The following is a 22,456-nucleotide window of genomic DNA, read 5'->3' as shown; positions in this document are numbered from 1 at the left end:
TATTCGCGAGCGCGTCAGCGCGGGCTCCTGGTGTTCTGTCTGCCATCTTCTATCACAACGAAATGGCGCACATCAGAAGCCGCTGAGAGCGGCGGTAACGCGGGCGGTGAACTCGAGCCGTCGATTGAAGAATAGTGTCATGTTACCAAAAATACAGAGGCCCAGAGTTGAAGACGTAAATTGGAATTTGCGGGTGAAGAATGATCTGCAGATATTAGGTGCTTATCCTTGGGCGGACCAACAACCTCCCGCGGAAAGCAGCCAAACACCTGCTCTGTGCTGAACCTAGGTACACGAGAGCTTGAGTTCTAGAGATGGTTTAGCGTCCGGAAAACAGTCATTGAGGCCTTTGTTCAGCCTTTAGAAATGCCCACCAGTCTGCCGCCAAGTTGCCAACCTCCCACCTTTCAAACGGCTGCAATGATCCTTGTCTACAGGTCTTGGCAGCTGAAATAAAAAGACCCCGCATTCTGAACCCCAGATCAGGTTGCCAATGTGTCTGTCACGATGATTAATGGCCTCGATGCAATTTATCGGCTGACGAAGCTTCCTATACGGCTCAACTTTCGAATGGAAGGAGACCGCGTTTCGGCCCTAAGACATATACAAATCAAATGGGCGTGGAGTCTTGTATGCCGTTCTCTTTTGTGATTTCTCATTGCAATTACAGGCCCCAGACTTGACTTGACACTTCTTCATTCAATGTTGACCTCATAAACCCAACTGGACCAACAGAGTCAACTCCTAAGACTTCAGGCTCATGACACGAGTACCCAGAAAGACATCAATACAAAAAAAGCTTGTGTGAACCTCTCGTTGTCATGATGTGGAATGGTACGAGGGTTGACTATATCAAGGACTGTCGGCTCATATGGAAAGTTTCACATTATGGCAGACTCAAATCTTGGGATCATGAGCAGAGAACTGAGACATAAGCTCTCTTTTTATATCTCATGGGGTGACGTTAGATTTTGGCTTGAAACTAGATGCCGGATCTGTTACATTGGCACCTTGGACCATGAAAGATGCAGTAGAGCAGAGCGCAAGTAGACAGATAGGTTTTGAATACAATACATCCCCAAAACGTGTCCTTGTTGCTGTCACTCTTGAATCCCCTGCTACCAGGAACCAGAATGTTGGATACTGGCTCTTCCAATCCTTATCTTGATCAATTAAATTCTCCTGGCCTTAAATCCTTATATCTTGCTCGGCCTGGCACACAGGAGTTAATGTGACCTCATAAGAATGCGGAGAATGCACTAACTTAGCAGTTCAGAGCGATGGCTATTTCACAAGAAACGTTGTCAGTCACACAGGTTTTACAGTTAACATTCACGTTTTGAGCATCCAACTCACCGTTAGCGAAGAGAGTGTACGTGTCAGCATGGTTCAGGTTCTGAGAGGCCGAAAGAGCCCGGACCGCAGAGTAGCCATAGGCGTTGTAGTCCTGGGTGCCCTTGACCTGGGTCAGATGGGTCGTCTCGTGAAGCGTGGTAGTTGCCTGGTCCTGGGCGTGGCAGGTGCTGGTCAGAGCCGGCAGGCCAGTGTAGTACAGATTGCAGTTGACCATGACGCCCGTCGACGGCTGGGTGTAGGCCAGGACGCGGCTGCCACAGCTGGAGAGTACGTCGGTGCAGTACTGGCGGGCGTTGCCGGAGGTGGTGCTGTCGCACTCTGCCGCGACGCGGTCAAAGACGCCGGCGACGGTGTTGCGGGTCGACGTGGTGCTCGACTTGAAGTACTCGGTCATCTTGGCGGCAGCTCCAGAGCGAGCAGCAGTAGCGGCTCGACGGGCGAGAGACTCACAAGCCGAGATCGCGCTGGTCGTCGCGCTGCGCCGAGTGCCGGTGCAATCGGACTGCACAATCTGGCGCCCACGAAGGAGGGAGCGCTGGTGGATGGCAGAGGCAGCAGCGCCGTCCACCTTCGCGTTGATGGTGTTGCTGGTGAAGGGAATGGCGCCTGCGATCTCGTTGGACTCGGGCAGAGCATACGAGAAGGAACCCGTAGAGGTCAAGGAGAAATCACCACCGGCGCCGAGGTTGTGGGCCTCACCGACATCGAAAGTGGTCTCTATGGTCTGGCCAGCGGCAAGAGCTTCAAAGGCGGTCTCATCCAGGTCTGCCGTCGAGATGCGGAGACGAATACCATCAAAGGGAACGTTCTGGTCTAGTATGTGTCTGGCTTAGCCATGTATCCAGTCACCCAGAGACAGGTGGACTACTCACCAGCCTGGAAGATCTCAGCCTTTTCGACTGGGGCAGAGTCAATCAGCGAGCCGGTCTTGAACAATTTCAGACCGGATTCGCCAGTGTTGGTGATAGTCGCCTTCACAAGGGTGTTGCCAACCATTTCCAGGTTGACTGCCAAGGGGGATGCATCGCGCTCATTGACTGGCATGGAGCTGACAGCAGACGCCAGGAGCATAATGTAAGCTGCGAACGACTTCATCTTGTCTGATGATAACGAGAGTTACAAGGCCAAGTATCCAGGAAAAGACGGAGGTCAACCAAGACTGTGATCGATGAGGCTTGAAGAGCAAAAGGACAGCAGAGCCAATCTCTAGACTGGTAGAAAGTCAGTCAACGGATATTATATAGACGGACCGAGACTATCGATTCTCACCACGGTTCCGTATTCAGTAGCACCTTGCGATGCCCTCACTAGCAGTATATCACCTTCCTCTCTAGTGATGCTACTTCCATGTGCTTGTGGTGGTATCAGTACTAATCGCTGCGGTCCTTCCTCGCGCCACATGTGCAACGATTCCTTTCACCACACCGGTGAACCAATGTTTGTCGGAGTGTTTTGGCCGTAAATCCCGCCGTTTCGATGCACGACGGCAGTAGCGGAAGGTTGGTCTCGTAATATTCGGCTCCTGTCCATCCATGACCTTCCAAGTTGGAATAGGCGCCCCGAAGCGTGGCATGGACCAGGTAACAACCGCTTCTTGGCAATGTCGCGCCTTGCAGTCCCGAGGCTGCCCCTCGGGGCTCTGAGTGGTGGCATTTATTGCCCAACCGCGAGCCTCAAGGCGTCTGCCAAGCCCCAGCAGGAATCAGCTCGAGATGGTGAAATTGTGATGAGTTGCATACACTTTCCTTTTTGGATTTGGTATCAACGGAGCCGATTTCCCCGCTCCTCCCTCCAAGTGCCGGCGAAGATCTTGGCACCAAAGGACAAGGTTGCATTCTGTTTGCCAAGCATGTACTATGCTCAATCGCGTCCGTCTTGGCTTCCATTGTCATGACCTTCTATACATGAAACCACATGTTTGACACCACCTCGCATTGATTGGCAAGGCTTATCTCCGTATCGTCCTGAGGTGGCTTCAGACTCAACCCATGCATTAGCGTTGGGTCGCTGTGCTTTGAGGACGCTCCATGATCTGCATAGAACTCCTGAGAACACTTCGGTCTCCTGAGATAGTCCGCCGCTCACCGGCGCACCTGTCGTGGGGGCCATGCCGACATAACATTGTTGTGGCCATCCTGTTCCTTGTTGTTCAGCTGCGCCTTCATCTACCAAGCTGCCGATCTGAATACCGAATCAGTTAGGAGCCACAGCGTTTCCCACGCTGTGGAAACGCCACGCCCTTCTGGTGGCATCTACAAGTAGTTGCCAAATCACTTTAAATGAAAATACGGGAGTTGAACACTGCCCTGCCGTATCTCTCGGATTATCTGTCATATTGGTTGGATACCTCAATGCCTAGATTGAAAATGATAGCAGCGTACCAGCCAGGTCTCGCTTAGCAGAACATACGTAATCGATTTCAAAAGAGCCTTCTGCCTACGGAGTAGGAAGTTCCACTGCGAATGCACCCATCATAATTCCGGCGTATCTCCATACTCGAGCAAAGGCCCTGGCAACCCACGCTCGCCCACAATATTACATGCATTGATTGCATCTCGCAACTCTCTGACTTCCGCAGTTGATAAGTCAATGTTGAGAGCGGCAACATTCTCTTCCAAGTTCGAAATCTTCTTGGTGCCTGGAATAGGAATGATATTCTCGCTCTGCGCCAACAGCCAGGCCAGAGCCACCTGACCTGGGGTGCAGCCTTTCCGCCCCGCAATAGCGTGGAAACGGTCAACAAGTGGTAGATTATGTGCCATATTCTCTTCTTGGAAGCGTGGCAGTAGATTCCGAGAATCGCCTGGGCCAAAGTCAGATGTTGTGCGGTATTTTCCTGTCAGGAACCCTCGCCCGAGGGGTGAGTAAGCAAAGACAGTGACGCCCAATTCTTGGCATGCGGACAGCATATTAGTACCGACGTCGTTCTCGATGTCGAGTACCCATGGGCTATACTCCATCTGGACAGCATCAATGGGCGTCACCTTGTATGCACGCCGCAGAGACCTAGAGGTGCAGCCTGAGAGCCCGATGGCCTTGATTCTTCCGTCTCTAGGTGCAGCTCGTCAGCATTACCATGCTCATACTGATTATCCTACGATGAGAAACTCACCTCTTAAACTCGGCCAGAACCTCGATGGTCTTCTCGACAGGAACAGAGGAGTCAAGTCGATGAACATAGTAGAGGTCCAGATAGTCAACTCCAAGGCGTTTGAGACTTCTTTCTATGGCCACCCGAGCATACTCTGGCGAGTTATCGACTCCGATGTCGTAACCCGAGTCATTTGGCTTACGCCGGACTTTCAGTCCAAACTTCGAGGCTAGAAAGATGTCGGCCCGGCGCTCTGGGTGCAACTTGAACCACTTCCCCAGAAGGTCTTCGCTGTCCCCGTATTGATCGCTAGTATCCCAGTTTGTGCAGCCTATCTCCCATGCTCTGTCCAGTAGCTTGAAACGCTCTTCGTCGGACCTATTGATAGAGATCAGTATAGGTACATCCTAGAAGCTTTCAGACATACCCGACTGCGCCGTAGGCAGCGCTGAGGCTCATGAGACCCAGCCCAATGGAAGGGACCGCAGGCCCATCTCTACCCAGCTTGCGAGTTGGAAGGTTGTTCGGGGGTGTCATTGCAGTTTGGGGATGCCTTGGAAAAGTAAGGTGAGCATGTATGATATTGACAGATCTTACGAAGACCCTTACATTTTATACAACTTGGGATTTTCTTACACGATGGCGCTCCGGTGGACTTAAGCTGCTAACCCCGTAGTACGGATAACTCGGACTGATGACAGCCACCCTGCTTGAAATTTAACAGACCGGCGTCAGTCGGGATACCCGAAGCCGAATCAATGTTTTTCTAGTGTGGTGCCAGATAATTTCTCATTATTCTTGGCGTGAGTCCGAGGTGTGATAGTACTTGGGGATCATCCAAGGTAGCCTATATCTTTTCGCCGGCAATGGCCAACACGTTGTTATAGTGACCTTAGACATGAAACCCACTAGAAACTTTTGGGCTTAACAGCAGCACAAGAAATCCGAGTTGTGACACAAAGGCTGGAATAATTGAACACTGCGGCATGTGAGACATGCGAAGGATACCGGAATCTGTGAACGAAAATCTTAAATACGTTCCATATTCAGTTGCTATATTATGTAATGATCATCTCACCACCAGGGGCAAGGTTTGCAGTGCAGACTGCTACTCTAAAGATATTGATGTTCCTGGCCAATAGTCCAACTGAACATGATGTGCAATACAGACAAGGAAAAGACCTGGGTAGGGATCCATGGCTAAGAGGATCCACTGTTGTCGGCACATGAGAAGGCAGAGCTAATCTCGCCGTTGGCATATGCATCAATAACTTGCTGGATGACACCATAGGTGCCTCCTACAGTCATGAAAGCCGCAATGGCAATCAAGACCCAGTGCAGATAGTAAATGACCGTCTTTAGGATAGACCCCTTGCGGTAGTCTTGGTGGTCGTAGAGCCAGAGGTAACCGGGCAGCCCCAGTGCGAGGGGAGCAAAGGTCAGGCTTCCAGCTAGAGCCAGGAGGTAGTTGAAGATGGGGATGCCAGATGCCAGAAGGAACGAGACAACACTCATAGTGAGCGTGCAGCCGAACCAGACCGACCAGTGGACGAACGAGTTCTTCTGCAAGTGCTCCGAGTTTCGGAGAATGCGTACGAACATGTACTTTGCGGCGACGTGGATGTAGAGACAAGCACTGACAAGCAGACCTATGAGCCCGATACCGTAGGCGACCTTCTTGATAGTGCCTCCAGCACTACCAAGAGATGGCGAGGCAACCCACTTGCCGCACCAGCGGTACACAACCAGGCTGAAAGAGAGGTAGGAGGCTGTGACGATGCTCATGCAAAGATATACGGCCTTGTTGTAGTCGCGCGGCTTCCTCATCTCCGAGATGACTGGGAGGAATGCCGAAGTTCCAGCGCCAGAGCAGAAGATTGTTGCGGCGGAGGTGATGCCGGCAACAAAGGTTGGGCTACCGATGACATGGTATCCGAGGTCGAAATCTCCGGTCTGAGGTGCGGCAGCTGGCCTATCGCGGGTGGTGACGCCAACACTGTGACTCTGTCAGAACTCCGGTGGTGCGAGTAGTAGTGGTTTATGTTGGACTTACACAACAATGAAGACAGCAATGAAGACCGACAGGAAGCCAATCCATGTCAACCACGCAATCTTTTCAAACTTGCGCACACTAGCGAGAATGAAGACGGTAATCATGGAAACGAGCATAAAATAGTTGGTGCAAATGGCGTGGTTCGAAAGAGCATTGAGTGCCACAGATGCGCCAAACACTCCCGAAGCACCAACGATGGCGAACGTAACCAGGAAGATGATGCCCACAATCTCGCGAGCCCATATGCCTCCGACCTTTTCGGCCATATCAGCAATCGAGTGGCACCCAGCATGAGAGTTGCGAAAGTTGCCCTGAATGATGGCTGTGTATGTGTTCAGGGCTTGCCAGCCCAGGACGTTGATGGCACCAGGGAAAGCTCCAAGGACGTACATGGCCGAGGGAATCGTCAAAACTCCGGTGGCAAAGATGACTGCAATCGGCAAAGTCAACAACAATATTTGTCTAACAGGAAGTAGGGAGAGGCATACCCTTCAAGAAGATCACAGAAGCATGGATCCAACCAACAGTGCGGAACTCGACGCCTCCCTCTCCCGTCTTGAATACTTCGGTAGCATTCTCGGGGTTCTCTATTTTTCCATACCTCTCAGTACTGCTGGTACTGTTGCGGCTAGCCGCAGGGGCGATTTCGTCGCCTGTCTTGGTTGCAAGAGTCATGGCAGCAGTCTCCAATGTGGTTTGCAGGGCCGCGTCTGTTAACAAGAGGAGAGTTGTGGATGACTAAAGGACGACTGATGCCTCTCTGAGGGACAGCAAGAAGCGGAACCATCCACCAATATAAATAGAGTTGATGAAAAGAGAGGGTTCCTGGCTCTGCAGAGGCTCGAGATAAGCCGTCTGGGGTGAAGAGCCTGGTTGATGGACCCCGTGGGGCCGCAGAGTCACTCCATGAGATGGGACGATCGGTGGATCCTTGATGATAACGTTGGGGTAAAAGGTTGTGAGTTGGAGACTTTTACGCACCTGCCCCATAATTCTTGGAGCACCCAACTCACAAATGATAGATAGCGAATAACAAAGTAGTGGGCATCATATGACGGGTGCATTGCCTTGATGCACTAGAGCTTCGTGTGCCCTGAGCTTGACAGTCTCTTGATATGCGGAGGAACAAGGATAGTATGAGACAGGTTGGGTTACATAGTGCTATTTTGAGCATAATAATAACAGTGTGCTTGCGTTATCATTTGGTCCACATGCAGATCTCATTCAAGGCATGTCTTTTATTTATGAAAACTAGACTACTTCTTCAGAATAGCACCAGGTGCAGCAGGCATGATAGCGCCATCGGCAGGCTTATTCTTCGCCTTGAAGTCATCCGCAATCTCTGCCATCGTGACAAACTCCACTCCCTCGTGCTTCATGAAGTGTTCGATCAATCTGTGTTTTGTGTTAGCAATTGAAACTGATGTATAGCATCAAATGGATCCCGGGCTACCTGCCTTTCGTGCATCAGCAGCACATGTGGGCGTCCTGACACGTCAGGGTGAATCGTCATAGGGAAGATGAACTCGTCGTACTCCCGATAGAAGTAGTCAAAGTGATCTCGCCATATATCCTCCACGTCGCGCGCATTCACGAAGCCGTGACTGTTGGGCGCTGCCTTGATGAACATCATTGGAGGCAGATCATCCAAATACCAGTTTGAGGGAATCTCCACAAGACCTGTGTCGATACCCTTCTTCAGCGGATGCATCCAATCCGCTGCTTTCTTGGTGTAGTCGATCTTGGTCCACGACTCTCCCGTGGGCAGATAGTATGCCTGGCAATCGTGGTGGGACATGCTGTGGTCATACTCGATGCCGTAGTCAAGGAGAAGCTGTGCACCCTCCATGCTGGTCTCCCACCACGGTGCGACACTGCCACGTGGTGGCTTGCCGCAGAAGTCGGTGAGCATTTTGTAAGTCTTGTCGAGGACGTCTCGCTGCTGCTCAAGTGTCATATCGGTAGGGTTCTCGTGAGAGTAGCCGTGCAGTCCAATCTCATGGCCTGCGTCCCGGACCATCGCCATCTCTTCCGGGAAGGTTTCCAAACTGTGTCCGGGAATGAACCACGTGGACCTGATCTTGTACTTCTCAAGCAACTTCAACACCCTCCGCACGCCGACTGTCCCGGCGAAGAGACCTTCGAGGAGAATTTAGCATCGCAATTCATCCATTCTAGGGTATGCCGACCTACCTCTACTGATATCATTGGTGGAGTCTTCGCCGCCGTACGAGCCAAGCCATCCAGCGACAGCGTCGACGTCAACACCGTAGCTGATGAGAACACGCTTCTTGCCCATGATGCTGATATCTTTAGGTAGTAACGAAAGTGCGATTGTACAACTCGTCAAATGCAACTGCCGACCGAGGTTTTACCAATTATCTTCAGCAAGCTTCAGACAAGTTGATCGTTTCCTTATCCCTCCATCTTGAACCGGGTTTCGGACGCGCTAGCCCAGGTCCTTACCACTAGTTGGCGGGGAAAAGATAAGGTGTTGGAGTCAGTTAGATAAGATCATCTTTCACTAATTGGAGTCAATTAACAGAAAGTTGGGGTTGACAGTTGAGACAAATGGGTAGCTAACTTATCAATGGTAGTTCCTTAATACGGGCGAGTGTACCCCAGACTGCATGGTGATACGATACGACATGATGCGTGAAACTTTTGGAGATGACTTTGACAAAGACAATCTCGTCGTACATGAGAGCTGCACAGCTCCGTAGTGTAGGCCACGATACCCCTGGCTCCGCCCACCACACAGCACTAATCTTGTATATCTCTGCAGTACAATAAGGCATATGAGCTAGTCACGGTTCCGGTCCCCGAGATACGAGACGATGAATTACTGGTAAGAATTCATGCTGCCGGATTCTGCCATTCGGATCTCCAGGTCTACCATGGACAGTTCAACTCGCGGCTCCCTATCATCCCAGCACACGAACCCGCTGGCGTGATCGTACAAGTCGGACCAAATTGTGGTAGCAACTGGAAGGTCGGCGATCGCGTTGGAGTTCTGAACTTCAAGAAGGCATGTTCACAGTGCAGAGGCTGCATCAAGTGCCAGTCCCGGCACAACGGAGTACTGGATCCTCGGTTTTGTGAACGGAGAGAGATGGCAGGATTCAAGGATGATGGATGCCTGGCTGAGTACATGGTTGCTGATCCGGCGACTACCATTACTTTGCCAAGTAGCGTATCCTTTGACCAGGCAGCGCCTTTGATGTGTGCAGGCGTAAGTTCCAATCTCGAATTGCATTCAATGCCCCATCTCACTCACACTCCCCAAGGCAACAGTTTGGGGTGCCCTTGAAAAGGCCACTAAGGGCCTAGAGCCCGGCGCACCCGTTGCGATTATTGGTATAGGTGGCCTTGGATATCTAGGTCTTCAATTCGCCAAATCTATGGGCTTCCGCACTATTGCCATCGATAATCACCGGGCTGGACATGACCTGGCTAGATCAGTGCTGTCTCCAGAGCTGATGCCAGATCTAGTCGTAGACTCGAGCAACGCCGAGGATGCACTAAAACAGATATTCGAGTTTACGGACATGGATGGGGTCGCTGCTGCAGTTGTATGCACAGACTCGATCGAGGTCACGGCCTGGACTTTGTCACTCTTGCGAATCGAAGGCGTAATGGTAGCGCTCGGGCTACCCTCTGAGAGCTGGCGATTGGACGCAAGCTTATTGGTATTCCGCCAATTGACGGTCATAGGTAGCTACGTTACCAGCGCGGAGAGCACAGCTAGGATGATGGAGGCTGTGGCGAGAAGTGGCATACAATCTCAAGTTACCTGTGTGCCATTTGACGAGTCCCCAAGGCTTGTAGAAAGGTACGAGACTAGAGATTTCAAGGGTCGCCTAGTCGTCAATATCAGCTAGTTTCCCAGTATACTGATAGTGAATATGACCGTGCATTCGTTATCTCTTGCCCGAGCCTGGGGAATGGAGTCCAGGTTCTTCCCCTGATGGGTCCCGACTGAACTGCCGGAGATGTGGAGTTCGTGCCTGAATCCTTGTGGACATCGTGTTGGAGATGTTTGAGTGGGTCGCTTTTGTGACTCCAACTCCAACAACTCTCGCCAGTCGTACTAGTTGGGTTAGTCACCATGACTTCGTGCATTGTTTTTGTTGCCATACAAGGCCTCGGTACTAATAGTGCATTGACTTTACTGCAGAGAGTTCAAATTCTATCTCTTATCAGAATACCCACCGATTACGACTTACAGACATCCCGTTGCAGGCTCCTTATGTGCGGTCAAGATGTCAGTGTTTTTCAAAGAGATCTCGGAGTATGTTGTCTAAAGTGTTCAAAAGTTCATGGACTCTCACTCACGACCGGACAGAAACAATCCTATTAAAGCAGGCGATGCAGAGAAGCTAGTACGGCATCATCTCGGATTCGGTTTACAGCAAATAGAATCACGAGATTTTGATGACTTGCTTGCGGCAGTTCACGATGTGGCAGACCATGTCATGGGTCTACCGGACTACCAGCCTATTCCGGAACTCAAACGCTATCCTCGTCAGGATATTCACCGGCCTACAGCCGATGAACAAGTCTTCGGTAATGCTTGGGCACACAAGTTTCTGATCCGAGGCGATACATCAGACAATGCGCCCCTCAAAGGCAAATCTGTCTGCCTGAAGGATTGTATCGCCGTGGCAGACGTACCACAATTCTACGGGAGCGATGCATTTCCGGCATGGACGCCCATGACGGATGCCGTTATTGTGACGAGACTTCTCGACGCGGGGGCCGATATAGTTGGCACTTCTGTGTGTGAGAACTTTTGCAACTCTACGTCGTCATTCACGAGTGCACAGGGGACGGTGGAAAACCCGCACCGTACCGGCTACTCTGCCGGCGGAAGTACTTCGGGTGGTGCGGTGTTGGTAGCATCTGGGCTCGTGGACTGCGCAATTGGTTCAGACCAAGGCGGGAGCATTCGGGTGCCAGCTTCTCTTTGTGGTTGTACGTGATGAGTTCGCCCCATTGACACCGAGTTTCTGCCGAATTCATCGCTAATGGCATGATAGGTGTTGGGCTCAAGCCAACACATGGCCTAGTTCCTTGGACTGGACTCACCAGCGGAGATGCCGTTGATGATCATGCAGGTCCACTGACTCAGTCAGTTTACGACGCGGCCGTCTGTCTCGACGCAATGGCCGGGTATGATGGAATCGATGACAGATCACTCGGTGCCGGAGAGCCTGGGTCACATCTCTTTGCGGAGTCCCTGAGAGAATCTTCGACAAACCTCACAGGCATCAAGATTGGAATCCTACAGGAAGGTTTTGACAACCCCATTGTCCAAGCCGAAGTACATGAGGTCGTGCTGTCAGCAGCCACCATGTTCGAAAAGCTTGGAGCTTCAATACGCCAGGTATCAGTCCCGTTACATATGGAAGGACCTGCACTGTGGACGATCCAGCAACGCATAGCAGGAGCAATGAATATTCTCGGTCATGCCCATGGGCGGAGGGGTCTATATCTCACCGAGTTTGAGCATGCAAGGCTCCCATGGACGGCAGGCAACTTCCAAAAGCTCTTCGCATCAACAAAGAACACCGTCATTAACGGGATGTATCTTATGGACCACTTTCCAGGACTCTATGGCAAAACGATGAACCTAGTTCGAAGGGCCAGCGACGACTATGAAAAGACCCTACAAGAGTTCGACGCTTTGATCATGCCGACGACACCGGTGGTTGCTCCGAGGCATGGCAATCCGAAGGGGACACCACGGCAGTGCTTCGAACCAAGTATTGGGCTCACTATTAATACTGCTGTTTTCAATGTCACCGGTCACCCGGCTGTGTCAATCCCAGTAGGGTACGCGCCTGCAAAAGATGACGCTTCAGTCCGACTGCCAGTGGGAATGCAGATAGTGGGTGGCCTGAAGCAAGAGAAGACTATTTTGAGAATAGCACATGCATGGGAAACCAGCTTTGACTGGCGGCTCCTGCACTCTTCATCCACAAAAGAAAGCATCAGCGACGTACCGGACCTTGAATCTTGGAGCAAGTTAAATGAGCAGAGAACAATCCCCAGCCCTCTCACCGTAAAGTCATAGTTTGGTAGTCAACAGCTTGGAAGTTTGCAATTAGAACGTTAGATGCCAAAGCTCGCTGTCCTCGGATACTCATACGACCAAGTAGACAGGCTTTTCTCTATTGTCAGGCAAGCCCCATCTGCACTGCAGAGAACAAGTGATTTCACAGACCCCCAATTATCAGCAGCAGTAATAACGAGCCTTGCATAGTTGGGTATCTAATTGATTGTGTATCCTCCATCAACTACCAGGGCATGTCCTTGAATGAAGGACGCCTGGCTAGAGCATAGAAACAGCACACTATCAGCAACTTCCTCCGGCCTCCCCATTCTCTTCATAGGCGCAATGTTGATCGCCGGGCGTAGCCTTTCAGTGACTTCTGCACTGCCCGTCGTCATCGGTGACTCAATCACGCCGGGGCAGACGCAATTGACCCTGATCTGATGTTTCGAATAGTCGATTGCGTCTGAGCGTGTCATATGAATGATGGCTGCTTTTGAGCCACAATATGCAGCTAGATAGATGTATCAATATTAGCACTCAGACGGCCGTCAGGACTACTAGGGGCTCGCTCACCAGCTTCAGGCCGCGCCACGATGCCCAACTGGCTTGCAATGTTCACGACGGCTCCTCGCTGCTCTGGATGCGCAGAAAGCGGCTGTTGATTCAACATGACTTTCAGGGCTGCTCGAGAATAAAGCCACGATCCGCGGTAATTGACACGCGTGATCGTGTCAAAAGTCTCGATGTTCATATCCGCTGATTTGAGCGATGGACCTAGGATTCCGGCACAGTTCACTGCGTAGTCCAAGCGACCGAACTGCCGGGATGCCTCGGTCACGAAAGATTCTACATCCTTCTCGTCCGAGACATCTCCGGAATGCGCGTAAACTTCTGCATCTGGCTTGATTGCTAGAATTGCGTCTCGTGTCTGAAGCAGCGTCTCCCGATTCACATCGGTGATGGCCAAACGTGAACAGCCTTGTTGGGCAAAGGCCCTGGCCACAGCGGCGCCGATGCCTATATCAGAGATTAGCACAGGGAGGCCACCTCCGCTGGCACCTGAAACATATGAACTGGGCTTACCAGTACCGCCAGCACCAGTGATCAAGCTCACGCCGGGAAATCTAGTTAGGATGGACGCCATCCGGAATTGCCTCCCACTTCCGTATTCTGGCCAGAGTTCGATAGATCCAGTACGGCAAGCTGTTTGATTAGTTAGGCTCCTGTGCTCTCAAGCACATCCTTATCCAGTGTGACCTTTTCATCACATCAACCTGCCGTAATCGGCATCGGGGCATCGGACCATCAGTCACTAGTCACGGCTATCTCCACATGTGATCATAACGACTCCAAATTTAGCGCCTTGCTACTGTCTCCACTTGATAACGTCCTCCAAATATCAATTACCGCCTCCAACTCTCTCTTCCTTGACACAAACATCTCCAACTCACTCCCCAGAATGAACCCCGAAGTAGTCGACGGCTCGCGCCCCCGGAGGCGACGCCGGGGCACTCCCCATATTTGCCCCCATTGTACGAGGGTCTTCAAGCGCTCCGAACATCTTGGACGGCATGTTCGAACTCGTTAGTGTTCCCCGCCCTTGGTCTTGCTTGGCCTATCTCTTACGTACTTGGACTGCATGGCAGATACGAAGGAGAAGCCCTTCGTGTGTGTTTGCGGGGCTGCATTCACACGCCGGGATCTCCTGACGAGGCACCACCGCCTCTCATCACACCATGGCCAGGCCGAGGACCAACAGTCCACACCTGATTCTGCCTTAACGGGCCTCCCGGACTCGGAGCCACTGCCCGGCCTGGGACAGACCCATGTGTGGCCAGAACCACAAAATGCTCCTGGCGAAGGGGCTGCTGTGACTAACGGCGAAGGGATGCTGGACGCCGAGACACAGCCATACGCCCAACAGCAGCTCATTGTCCCACAGCCCATGTTTGAGTACTGTACGTGAAATTGTTGCTCTGGATTGTGAGCCCGCTTGTTAAGTTGACCTTGTAGGCAATGAACTCAACGACAACTTTCATCAATTTTGGGAGTTTGCAGGGTTTCTCGACGGGATTGGACTCCCAGCCGAATGGAGCCCATATCTGCAAGGCCCAGACTTCACAGAGCAAGAGGCAAGCGATACTGCTTCTGCAAATGTCGGCTCCAATGGCACTCGCCCTGGCACTCCATTCAACTCATGGCTACCTTCAGCCCCTGTTGGCGATAAGCCTCCCGGGAACACGTATGATCAAGGTAGATACTAGCTGCATGGCATCTTCTATGTCTACTTGCTGACATTCCCATCTCTCCCAATAGATGGACCGCACGCGACCCGCGAAGCCACGCCTCCCTTGTTCAAAATCACGGACGACCAGCGATCGCGCCTCCATCAGTCCTTAGAGAGCTATCGGAGTCTACTTGATCCCGACTTCCGCCTGCCTTCGCGTCATGCGTTGACGCGCTACATCACCAGCTACTTCGAGGGCTTCCACTCTCACATGGTCTTCATGCATGTGCAAACGTGGCCCGTGTTCGACAGCCCGCTCGAGCTCGTCTTGTCTGTGGCTACCATTGGGGCCCAGTATTGTTTCGAGCACCGCAATGCAGAACGCCTGTTCCATGCAGGCAAGGCCATACTGTTTGAGAGGTTACGGCAAGAAGCTGGCCGTTTTGGACCCAAGACGGCCAGTCATCTAAGCCTCCAGGGCAGGTCACCCAGCCGGCGTGCCTACGATGACACCGTGGAAAGTCGGGCTATTTGCGGAACGTGGGAGCCGATTGATACCGTCCGTGCCCTTCTGAATCTCATGGCTTATGCGACTTGGGAGATGAAGCAATATCTTGTACAGGAAGCGTTTGCCTTACAAAGTCTGCTGATCCAAGTCCTTCGCGATATCGGCTTGGAAGAGTCTAAAGATTGCGAAGTCGACTTTGACTCCGAACAAACGCCCTTACACACTCGATGGATAGCTTGGGTCCATCAAGAGTCTGTTAGGAGGGCGAAGCTCATCGTCTTCTCGTTTACGCACACGCATAGCATTGCTTACAATGTCTATCCACCTCTGAGGAGTAATGAGATCCACCTCCGGCTACCGTGCCACACGAAAGAATGGCGAGCGCCCACTGCACAGGCATGGCAAGCTGCCCGTCGCGAAACGAAGAAACAGCAACTGTTGTTTCAGGAAGCACTATCACGTCTCTTGCGCGATGGAAACTGCTCACTAGATCCTGTGCCTTCACCCATGGGTAATTACATACTGCTTCACGGTCTTCTACAGCGAATATACATCGTGCGGGACTTGTCACTGCCTATCATGGATCAGTGCGCCTCTCTGCCACCGGAGGAGTTGCAGAAGCTTGAGTAAGTCCCCTTTCGTGAGACTCCTTCCTCGTAGCCACCGACCGTGTAACTGAACGTCTTTCTTGCTATAGCCGAGGCCTCCGGTCCTGGACGACGAGTTGGCAACAAGCCCCCGAATCAAGTCTTGACCCAAACAACGACAATGGCCCCATTCCCTTCACTTCCAGCTCGCTTCTTGGACTGGCGTATGTCCGCATATACCTCAATATCGGACCACATCGCCAACTCGAGTCCAGGGATCCGGACACGATATCCAAGGCACTGATCCGCTGCCCCGATGTGGAACGAAGTGATGGTGTAATCTCGGCCCTTCTGTACGCGGCACATGCGCTGAGTATACCGGTGAGACTCGGCGTAGACCGCGTGGCACGTAGTCAGGCGTTCTTCTGGAGCGTACGTCACTCACTCTCTGGCCTTGAATGTGCCGTGCTTCTGAGTAAGTGGTTGGCATCTCTGCATCGTTCTATGGATACCGTCGCTCTTAATGGTTAGTTGCGTCTATGAAAACTCCTGTCGAATCTTTCAAGTGAGACCTGACATCTGTCACAGCAGGTGAAGACCGCATGCTTCATTGGGTCCGCTGCATTGTCGAAGAGGCACTCTCGGTTATGGACTTTGAGGACGAAGAGACCGAGCAGAGCTTGGACCCCAAAGGCCTTAGTCTTGCTGTGCTCAAGATCTGGCCGCACTTCTTCAAAAGCAACACACAGTGGCGATTTATCAACGTCATGGGAGCAAGCTTGGAGCAATACCGTGATCTTCTAATCCAGGAATATGAACGACAGGTATAGTGCTGGCGAGAAAAACAACCTCAACTTCTGAACAGCTCCTTCAATACTTTTACGATTATCATGTGTGCATTGCAAGGAGTTGGAAACTGCTTTGAATCAGGTTGGCGTTGTGTGTCCTTTTCATGGACTCCATTATGGTGGAGTAAATTGGGATTGCCGATTTGAAGACCCGGATATAACAGGATCTCAAGCATTGAAGATTCGGGATGACCAATCAAAATGGAACTTTAACAGGAGGAGGCGGGCTGGCCCCTTCATAAAGACACCTCAGGCGCATATTGGAGTTACTTCGTCGACCTGCCCCGCAATGAGCCCGTTCTCCATCTGTTAGGAGCCCAGATATGTGTGATTATAAGTCCCAATTAAGTGTGCCCACGTATAATTGGGGTACATGTTGATCAAGCGTGGAAATCTGACATCCTAAAGAAGTGGAATGAGACGATGCACTACATAAAGCTCATAATTCTAGCCCAATACGTGTAAAAAGGTCCTTGAGATCAAGCCAAACTTTCCGTCAAGCTGCTTGAAGCATATTTCCGAAATTAATACGTCGACAGGATGAGCAGCACTAAGCTCTTTCAACCAGTCCAGCTCGGGCGGCTAACTCTGCAACATCGAGTAGTCATGGCACCATTGACTCGCTTCAGAGCCGATGAGGATCATGTACAATTGCCGAAATCTCTCGTTTACTACACCCAAAGAGCCAGCACGCCGGGCACGCTCATCATTGCCGAAGCAACCTACCCCTCACCGAAACATACTGGCGGAGAACACTCGCCAGGTCTTTGGTCCCAAGCGCAGATTGAAGCATGGCGAAAAGTTACTGAGGCCATTCACGCCAAAGGTAGTTTCATCTACTGCCAACTGTGTGCTCCTGGGCGGGCTGGCTCCAAGAACGGATACTCTCCATACAGCCCCAGTCCCATCCCCATGACCCCGGGAGGCCCGGTCCCTCAAGAGATGTCGGAGGACGACATTATTGAGTGCATCCAGGCCTTCAAAGTCGCGGCTGAGAATGCAATTGCCGCCGGTTTCGATGGCATTGAGTTGCATGGAGCGAACGGCTATCTGATCGACCAGTTCACCCAAGATATTTGCAATGTCACGACTGACAAGTGGGGTGGCTCCGTTGAGAACCGTGCTCGGTTCCTTCTTGAGATCACCAAAGCATGCGTGGACACTATCGGAAGCGACAGGGTGGCTGTAAGGCTGAGCCCGTGGTCAACCTTTCAGGGCATGAAGATGGATACGGCGCTTGCGACTGAACAGTTCTCGTACGTTATTCAAAAGCTCAAAGATATTCAACTGTCCTATCTCCACCTTATCGAATCTCGAGTGATCAACAGCATCGACACCGAAAAGGTTGAGGGACTAGAGTTTGCATTTGATATCTGGAAGAATCAGTCACCAGTCGTTGTTGCGGGTGGGTTCGACAGAGACTCTGCTATGAAGGCAGTGGATCACGAGTACAAGGAAACGAACACTCTGGTGGCATTTGGGCGGTTCTTTGTGTCGACACCTGATCTCGTCTTCCGAATTCTCCACGGACTCGAGCCCAACCCTTACGATCGGTCAACGTTCTACACGCCAGTCCAAAGCAAAGGTTACATCGACTATCCTTTCAGTGAAGAATATCTGAAAAGTGAGGAGTATCGGGCCACAAGCATGCTTAACTAATTATCGATATAATATTATGCTGTTGCCGTGAGTTTATATTATATGTACATGGGCCTTTCGATTCAATGCGCCAGATGCACTCGCGAGAGTCAAGAACATGAAGCTCACCTTAGCATTGCAAACTTGCTTAGCAAATAGAGGCATTTGGCAATTTTTAGAATTAAGCTTCCTGGACTGTTACATCTGCGGCTCAGTTGTCGATCCTGACCGGTGAACTCCCGAGTTTGGGTCGCACCACCTAAGAACGGTAGCCACGGAAGCTCCCAGTACTGATGTATGCAAGATATATTACCGGGAACATCAGATTATTAACACGGCACTTCGCACGAATGAGAACGTTCGTCATGTGTTCAAGTTGCCAGGGCTGAGATATCCCTGTCGATCATTCCTTCTATTCAGGCTAATATGCAGTTCGGGAATTTCCTCAACAGAGGATGCGGGGATTATTCCAGGTACGTCGACCTCAAATCAAGTGCATCCCACGCGGGTCGAGCTGACGGCAATGTCGTCATACCAAAAGGTGTTGGAGTCCCCGCCGTAGGATTCCCAGCCAAAGTAAATGGCCGTGACCTTGGGCTTGATGCTGCTCCTCTGCCACTGGGCTGCATTGGGGTTGGCGGTACCCGCCTTGCTGGTGAGGCCAGCAATGGCATCCCCATTCAGCCATGTCTCGACCGTGCCGTCTGGGCCCAGATGGTACTCGAAGCATTGCCACGATCCGGTGGGAAGGGCCTTGGAAGAGGCAATACCTTGCGGAGACAGGTCGGGAAGAGTTGCATCATCCGACTCGCGGTTGTACATCAGAATCCTGCTTTGGCCACCGATTCTGAGGTGCTTCTTGCTTCCCTGCGCAGAGTCGGGCATAGTGATGAAAGAGACGTGAGAGTCTGTGAGGGCCCTCGACGCCTTCCTGCTTCATGTTCAATATCCGACCGATGCTGTTCTTCGTAGAGGTGACGGAACTTACACCCAAGCCCTTACATAGACGTCACCGCTGGGCACTTTGGTCGTGCCAAAGAAGACGTGTCCGCAGTAGCCTCCGGCTCCATCAACCCTCATCGAGTTCTTGCCGCTGTGTGCAGTGGAGCTGTCTAGGGTGACCTTGCCGCCCTGGTTGCAGTCGGGAGCGTAGGTGGGCCAGGCCGTCTGGTCCCATCCTTTCTCAAAATCATCGGCGACTTGCGCGACCGAGAACGGCGCGAGAGCGAGAGCAAACAAGGCCAATTGACACAGCATTTTGTCGAAGATGAGTTGATTTGAGTCTCGGCGAACTAAGCGAAGACGAGGAAACGGAGCGAGAGCGTGATCAGAAGCATTTATATCCGGGACACTGTAGCCGCCCGGCGATTCTTCCTCCGCAATTGCTGGGTTAGTAATTGCGTGGTTGTATCCCGTGTTTCGGAAGCGCCGTGGATCGTCCCGTACCAACCACACCTGCTTGCGAGAAACGAAATTTCGGGTGGTATGCACTCAAGGTGCATTGCTTTGAATCGCTTGAGTTAGAAGGGCAACTTCGTCTACTTGAGACAAAATTGAAGTCGTTAGAGGGCCTCTCTGGCCATGAGTGCCCCGCAACTCCGCATCACATTGACTCAACAAAAAGTCAAGATGCATGTGGTGAGAAACTACATGCCAAAATAATGGGAGATTTGATCAGTAAGTCATCTGAGTGTTGAATTTTTAACAAGCTCAATGCCCCCAGGAAGGAGACTGTACACCTACAATTTGAACATTTAGTTGAAGATCTATATGATCCGAAGCCTTATTGCATCACTAGTCGCTCCCTCAGAAGCCGTGCTGAAATACAAGGTCTCTCTACTCTACAGTCGGTAGTAGGAGGCTTTTTTGTCAAGTTGTATAACGTATTCTTGATCCTTGCAACTCTTCAGCAACACCTGACACTTGGAAAATTTGTACTTATCTATCACAAGATATGGCCAATCTGGCTGACGCCTCACACAAGCGACCGAGGTGTAGTCTTCCACACAGCTATACCAACGGCATAATCTACTCGTAATTCACGCAGAGTCCAATGATCCTACGCATTTCCATTCAATGCTACGGCGAATAGTTGTTACCTAGATAGCTGACATATAAAACTTGAAAGCGGGGTCGGGTTTGAGAATTACTAATCAATTGCGTGATCTTTATGAAAGCTTTTGGGCCTTGTTTCCTTGGCCGACTTGACTTCGCTGGACCTGTCTGATGCACCACCACGATATTTCACACTCATCGTCTCCAAGATGACCACAGGAATCTTCAAATATCTTGACCCAGCGACAATTGTCGAGCACGAACAAGTATGGGGCAAAGTCGACACTGACGTCACTTCCTATGCGCGTCTCGAGAAGACCCTCCCTGTCGCCAACATCCGCGATACTCCTGATGCCTTTGGCACCGATGTGTCCGGTTTTGCCGTTTTCAACTCTCCGACGAAGGGAAAGTTATTCCACGACGACCAGGTGGTAAGGCGGGACTATTATGACGAGGTTGAGGCACTCCTCCGTGAAAAGATTCCTGGAGTCAAGAAGGTTGTTATCTTCGACCACACAATCCGGCGGAATGACCCCGGCTCTGCACGACAGCCTGTCCAACAGGTCCATGTGGATCAGACCCCGAAAGCTGCTGAGAGCCGCGTAAGAAGACATGTTCCCGCCTCGGAGGTGGATGATCTTCTACAGCGCCGCTACCAGCTCATTAATGTCTGGAGGCCGATTTCACACCCTGCGACCGACTTTCCTCTGGCTGTGGTGGACTGGCGATCGACGTCTCCACGTGATCTGGTAGAGGTGAAGCTCTTATATCCAATTAGAGACAGAGACCAAGACGACGATGACCGCGGGAAGGAAGTGCTACCAGACCCCGCCAAGGCAAGGACAACTGAAGGCTACGAGGTAAAAGGTCTGTATTCTTTGGTACAATGAAGGCCCTTGACACAAGTCCAGAAGCTGATAGGGACTCATAGGAGAGACGTATGGCATTCTTCACAACGACAGCCATAGGCTCTACTACGTCAAGGACATGACCCCGGATGAAGTCATGTTCATCAAGTGCTTCGACTCGATGAGCGAAGGACAGCCACGGGGCAAACCTGGAATAGCCGCCCTGACACCCCACACCGCTTTTGTTGATCCCCAGACACCAGAGGGAACACCGGCACGACAAAGTATTGAAGTACGATGCCTCGTCTTCCATAATGATCGAGAGAGTTGTTATCTTCGGTTGTTGTCTCCATAGATCGGTTTTGTCTCGCCATGTGGACTGCCGAGATTGCTTATTAGCCAATGATGATTGCTTGACAAGGATTATCTGTTGCCTTGTGCGATTGCATTTGCGAAGAGGGAGTGGGTCGTCTATTGACTTTTGACTTCGATCCTGCTTTATATCCGTTGAATTCTGGCAAGGCGGTACCAATTCCAGTCTGAACCTAAACGGCAGCGAGAGTACCGCATAGAGGCTTGGTGATTGCTGCACAGGTCTGCGTCAAAGTTGTCGAGCTCCTGTTGCAATAAATAGCAGAACTCCGGGACAAGTATCTGCAGTCTGGCTGGGCCGAGTGCATATTGGCAACACTCTCCTGGGAAAACAAGCGAGATGTCAACGGTAGTCCGGGGAACTACCAGACTGTGCATATCTACCATCCTACGCTCAGTGGCGTAACAGCACCCAACGGTGCTGGAGCGGCGCTTAACTAGCGACAACCATCATACGTTACGATTATTTGTAGAGCGAAGCGCCGACGTCTACCTTCAGGAGGAGAATGGCAGGGCAGCTTGGGAAGTAGCTTTTGATCTGAAGATGCTTGATGTTGCCGAGTGCCTTGACAAAGTCGCCACGGGGGAGCTAGACCCAGCGACCCGAGAGACTGTCATTTGTGGCTGCCTGTCTGACCATGGGTGCAACGCATAAGCCAATGGAATGCCTGCCATTACCACGGACATCACACCATCTAGAACTCGATCGTTCGTTGTAGCAGTGTCAAATAAAGCCGGTATCTGCATCCAGGCTAGTGGGATATGTCTGATTGGGGCTGAGAAGAGCAACACCTGATATTGATATTGTTCTCCTC

At 51.5% G+C, this 22,456-nt stretch overlaps 10 protein-coding genes across 10 annotated transcripts; 4 read left to right on the top strand and 6 right to left on the bottom strand.

The window, feature by feature from the left end:
• Positions 1-1,264: 1,264 nt before the first annotated feature.
• Positions 1,265-2,451, bottom strand: E0L32_003442 (uncharacterized protein; the record flags this gene model as incomplete). Its single annotated transcript, XM_031137743.1, has 2 exons — positions 1,265-2,169; positions 2,229-2,451. The coding sequence occupies 2 exons, from the start codon at positions 2,449-2,451 to the stop codon at positions 1,265-1,267; spliced, it is 1,128 nt and encodes a 375-aa protein (XP_030998591.1).
• A 765-nt stretch (positions 2,452-3,216) lies between these two features.
• Positions 3,217-4,984, bottom strand: E0L32_003441 (uncharacterized protein; the record flags this gene model as incomplete). The annotated part of the gene is made up of 5 exons (XM_031137742.1): positions 3,217-3,537; positions 3,738-3,792; positions 3,853-4,407; positions 4,469-4,825; positions 4,875-4,984. The coding sequence occupies 5 exons, from the start codon at positions 4,982-4,984 to the stop codon at positions 3,217-3,219; spliced, it is 1,398 nt and encodes a 465-aa protein (XP_030998590.1).
• A 663-nt stretch (positions 4,985-5,647) lies between these two features.
• On the bottom strand, positions 5,648-7,175 carry E0L32_003440 (uncharacterized protein; the record flags this gene model as incomplete). The annotated part of the gene is made up of 3 exons (XM_031137741.1): positions 5,648-6,443; positions 6,501-6,930; positions 6,989-7,175. The coding sequence occupies 3 exons, from the start codon at positions 7,173-7,175 to the stop codon at positions 5,648-5,650; spliced, it is 1,413 nt and encodes a 470-aa protein (XP_030998589.1).
• Positions 7,176-7,756: 581 nt separating this feature from the next.
• On the bottom strand, positions 7,757-8,799 carry E0L32_003439 (uncharacterized protein; the record flags this gene model as incomplete). The annotated part of the gene is made up of 3 exons (XM_031137739.1): positions 7,757-7,895; positions 8,036-8,639; positions 8,694-8,799. The coding sequence occupies 3 exons, from the start codon at positions 8,797-8,799 to the stop codon at positions 7,757-7,759; spliced, it is 849 nt and encodes a 282-aa protein (XP_030998588.1).
• A 401-nt stretch (positions 8,800-9,200) lies between these two features.
• E0L32_003438 (uncharacterized protein) lies at positions 9,201-12,576 on the top strand (the record flags this gene model as incomplete). Its single annotated transcript, XM_031137738.1, has 6 exons — positions 9,201-9,224; positions 9,286-9,732; positions 9,788-10,332; positions 10,729-10,791; positions 10,846-11,474; positions 11,540-12,576. The coding sequence occupies 6 exons, from the start codon at positions 9,201-9,203 to the stop codon at positions 12,574-12,576; spliced, it is 2,745 nt and encodes a 914-aa protein (XP_030998587.1).
• Positions 12,577-13,069: 493 nt separating this feature from the next.
• E0L32_003437 (uncharacterized protein) lies at positions 13,070-14,119 on the bottom strand (the record flags this gene model as incomplete). The annotated part of the gene is made up of 2 exons (XM_031137737.1): positions 13,070-13,682; positions 14,010-14,119. 2 exons carry the CDS (start codon positions 14,117-14,119, stop codon positions 13,070-13,072), a joined length of 723 nt encoding a protein of 240 aa, XP_030998586.1.
• A 78-nt stretch (positions 14,120-14,197) lies between these two features.
• Positions 14,198-16,710, top strand: E0L32_003436 (uncharacterized protein; the record flags this gene model as incomplete). Its single annotated transcript, XM_031137736.1, has 5 exons — positions 14,198-14,516; positions 14,572-14,811; positions 14,875-15,919; positions 15,991-16,406; positions 16,469-16,710. The coding sequence occupies 5 exons, from the start codon at positions 14,198-14,200 to the stop codon at positions 16,708-16,710; spliced, it is 2,262 nt and encodes a 753-aa protein (XP_030998585.1).
• A 624-nt stretch (positions 16,711-17,334) lies between these two features.
• On the top strand, positions 17,335-18,387 carry E0L32_003435 (uncharacterized protein; the record flags this gene model as incomplete). Its single annotated transcript, XM_031137735.1, has 1 exon — positions 17,335-18,387. The coding sequence occupies one exon, from the start codon at positions 17,335-17,337 to the stop codon at positions 18,385-18,387; it is 1,053 nt and encodes a 350-aa protein (XP_030998584.1).
• A 468-nt stretch (positions 18,388-18,855) lies between these two features.
• Positions 18,856-19,623, bottom strand: E0L32_003434 (uncharacterized protein; the record flags this gene model as incomplete). Its single annotated transcript, XM_031137734.1, has 2 exons — positions 18,856-19,297; positions 19,355-19,623. 2 exons carry the CDS (start codon positions 19,621-19,623, stop codon positions 18,856-18,858), a joined length of 711 nt encoding a protein of 236 aa, XP_030998583.1.
• A 1,007-nt stretch (positions 19,624-20,630) lies between these two features.
• Positions 20,631-22,082, top strand: E0L32_003433 (uncharacterized protein; the record flags this gene model as incomplete). Its single annotated transcript, XM_031137733.1, has 3 exons — positions 20,631-21,288; positions 21,353-21,553; positions 21,904-22,082. 3 exons carry the CDS (start codon positions 20,631-20,633, stop codon positions 22,080-22,082), a joined length of 1,038 nt encoding a protein of 345 aa, XP_030998582.1.
• Between the last annotated feature and the right edge of the window lie 374 nt (positions 22,083-22,456).

The sequence above is a fragment of the Thyridium curvatum genome (genome assembly GCF_004353045.1).
Source record: "Thyridium curvatum strain D216 chromosome Unknown NODE_15_length_556224_cov_80.126021, whole genome shotgun sequence".
NCBI lineage: Eukaryota > Fungi > Ascomycota > Sordariomycetes > Thyridiales > Thyridiaceae > Thyridium > Thyridium curvatum.
The sequence above is the reverse complement of the archived record's forward strand: the minus strand, read 5'-3'. Positions and strand labels throughout refer to the sequence as shown.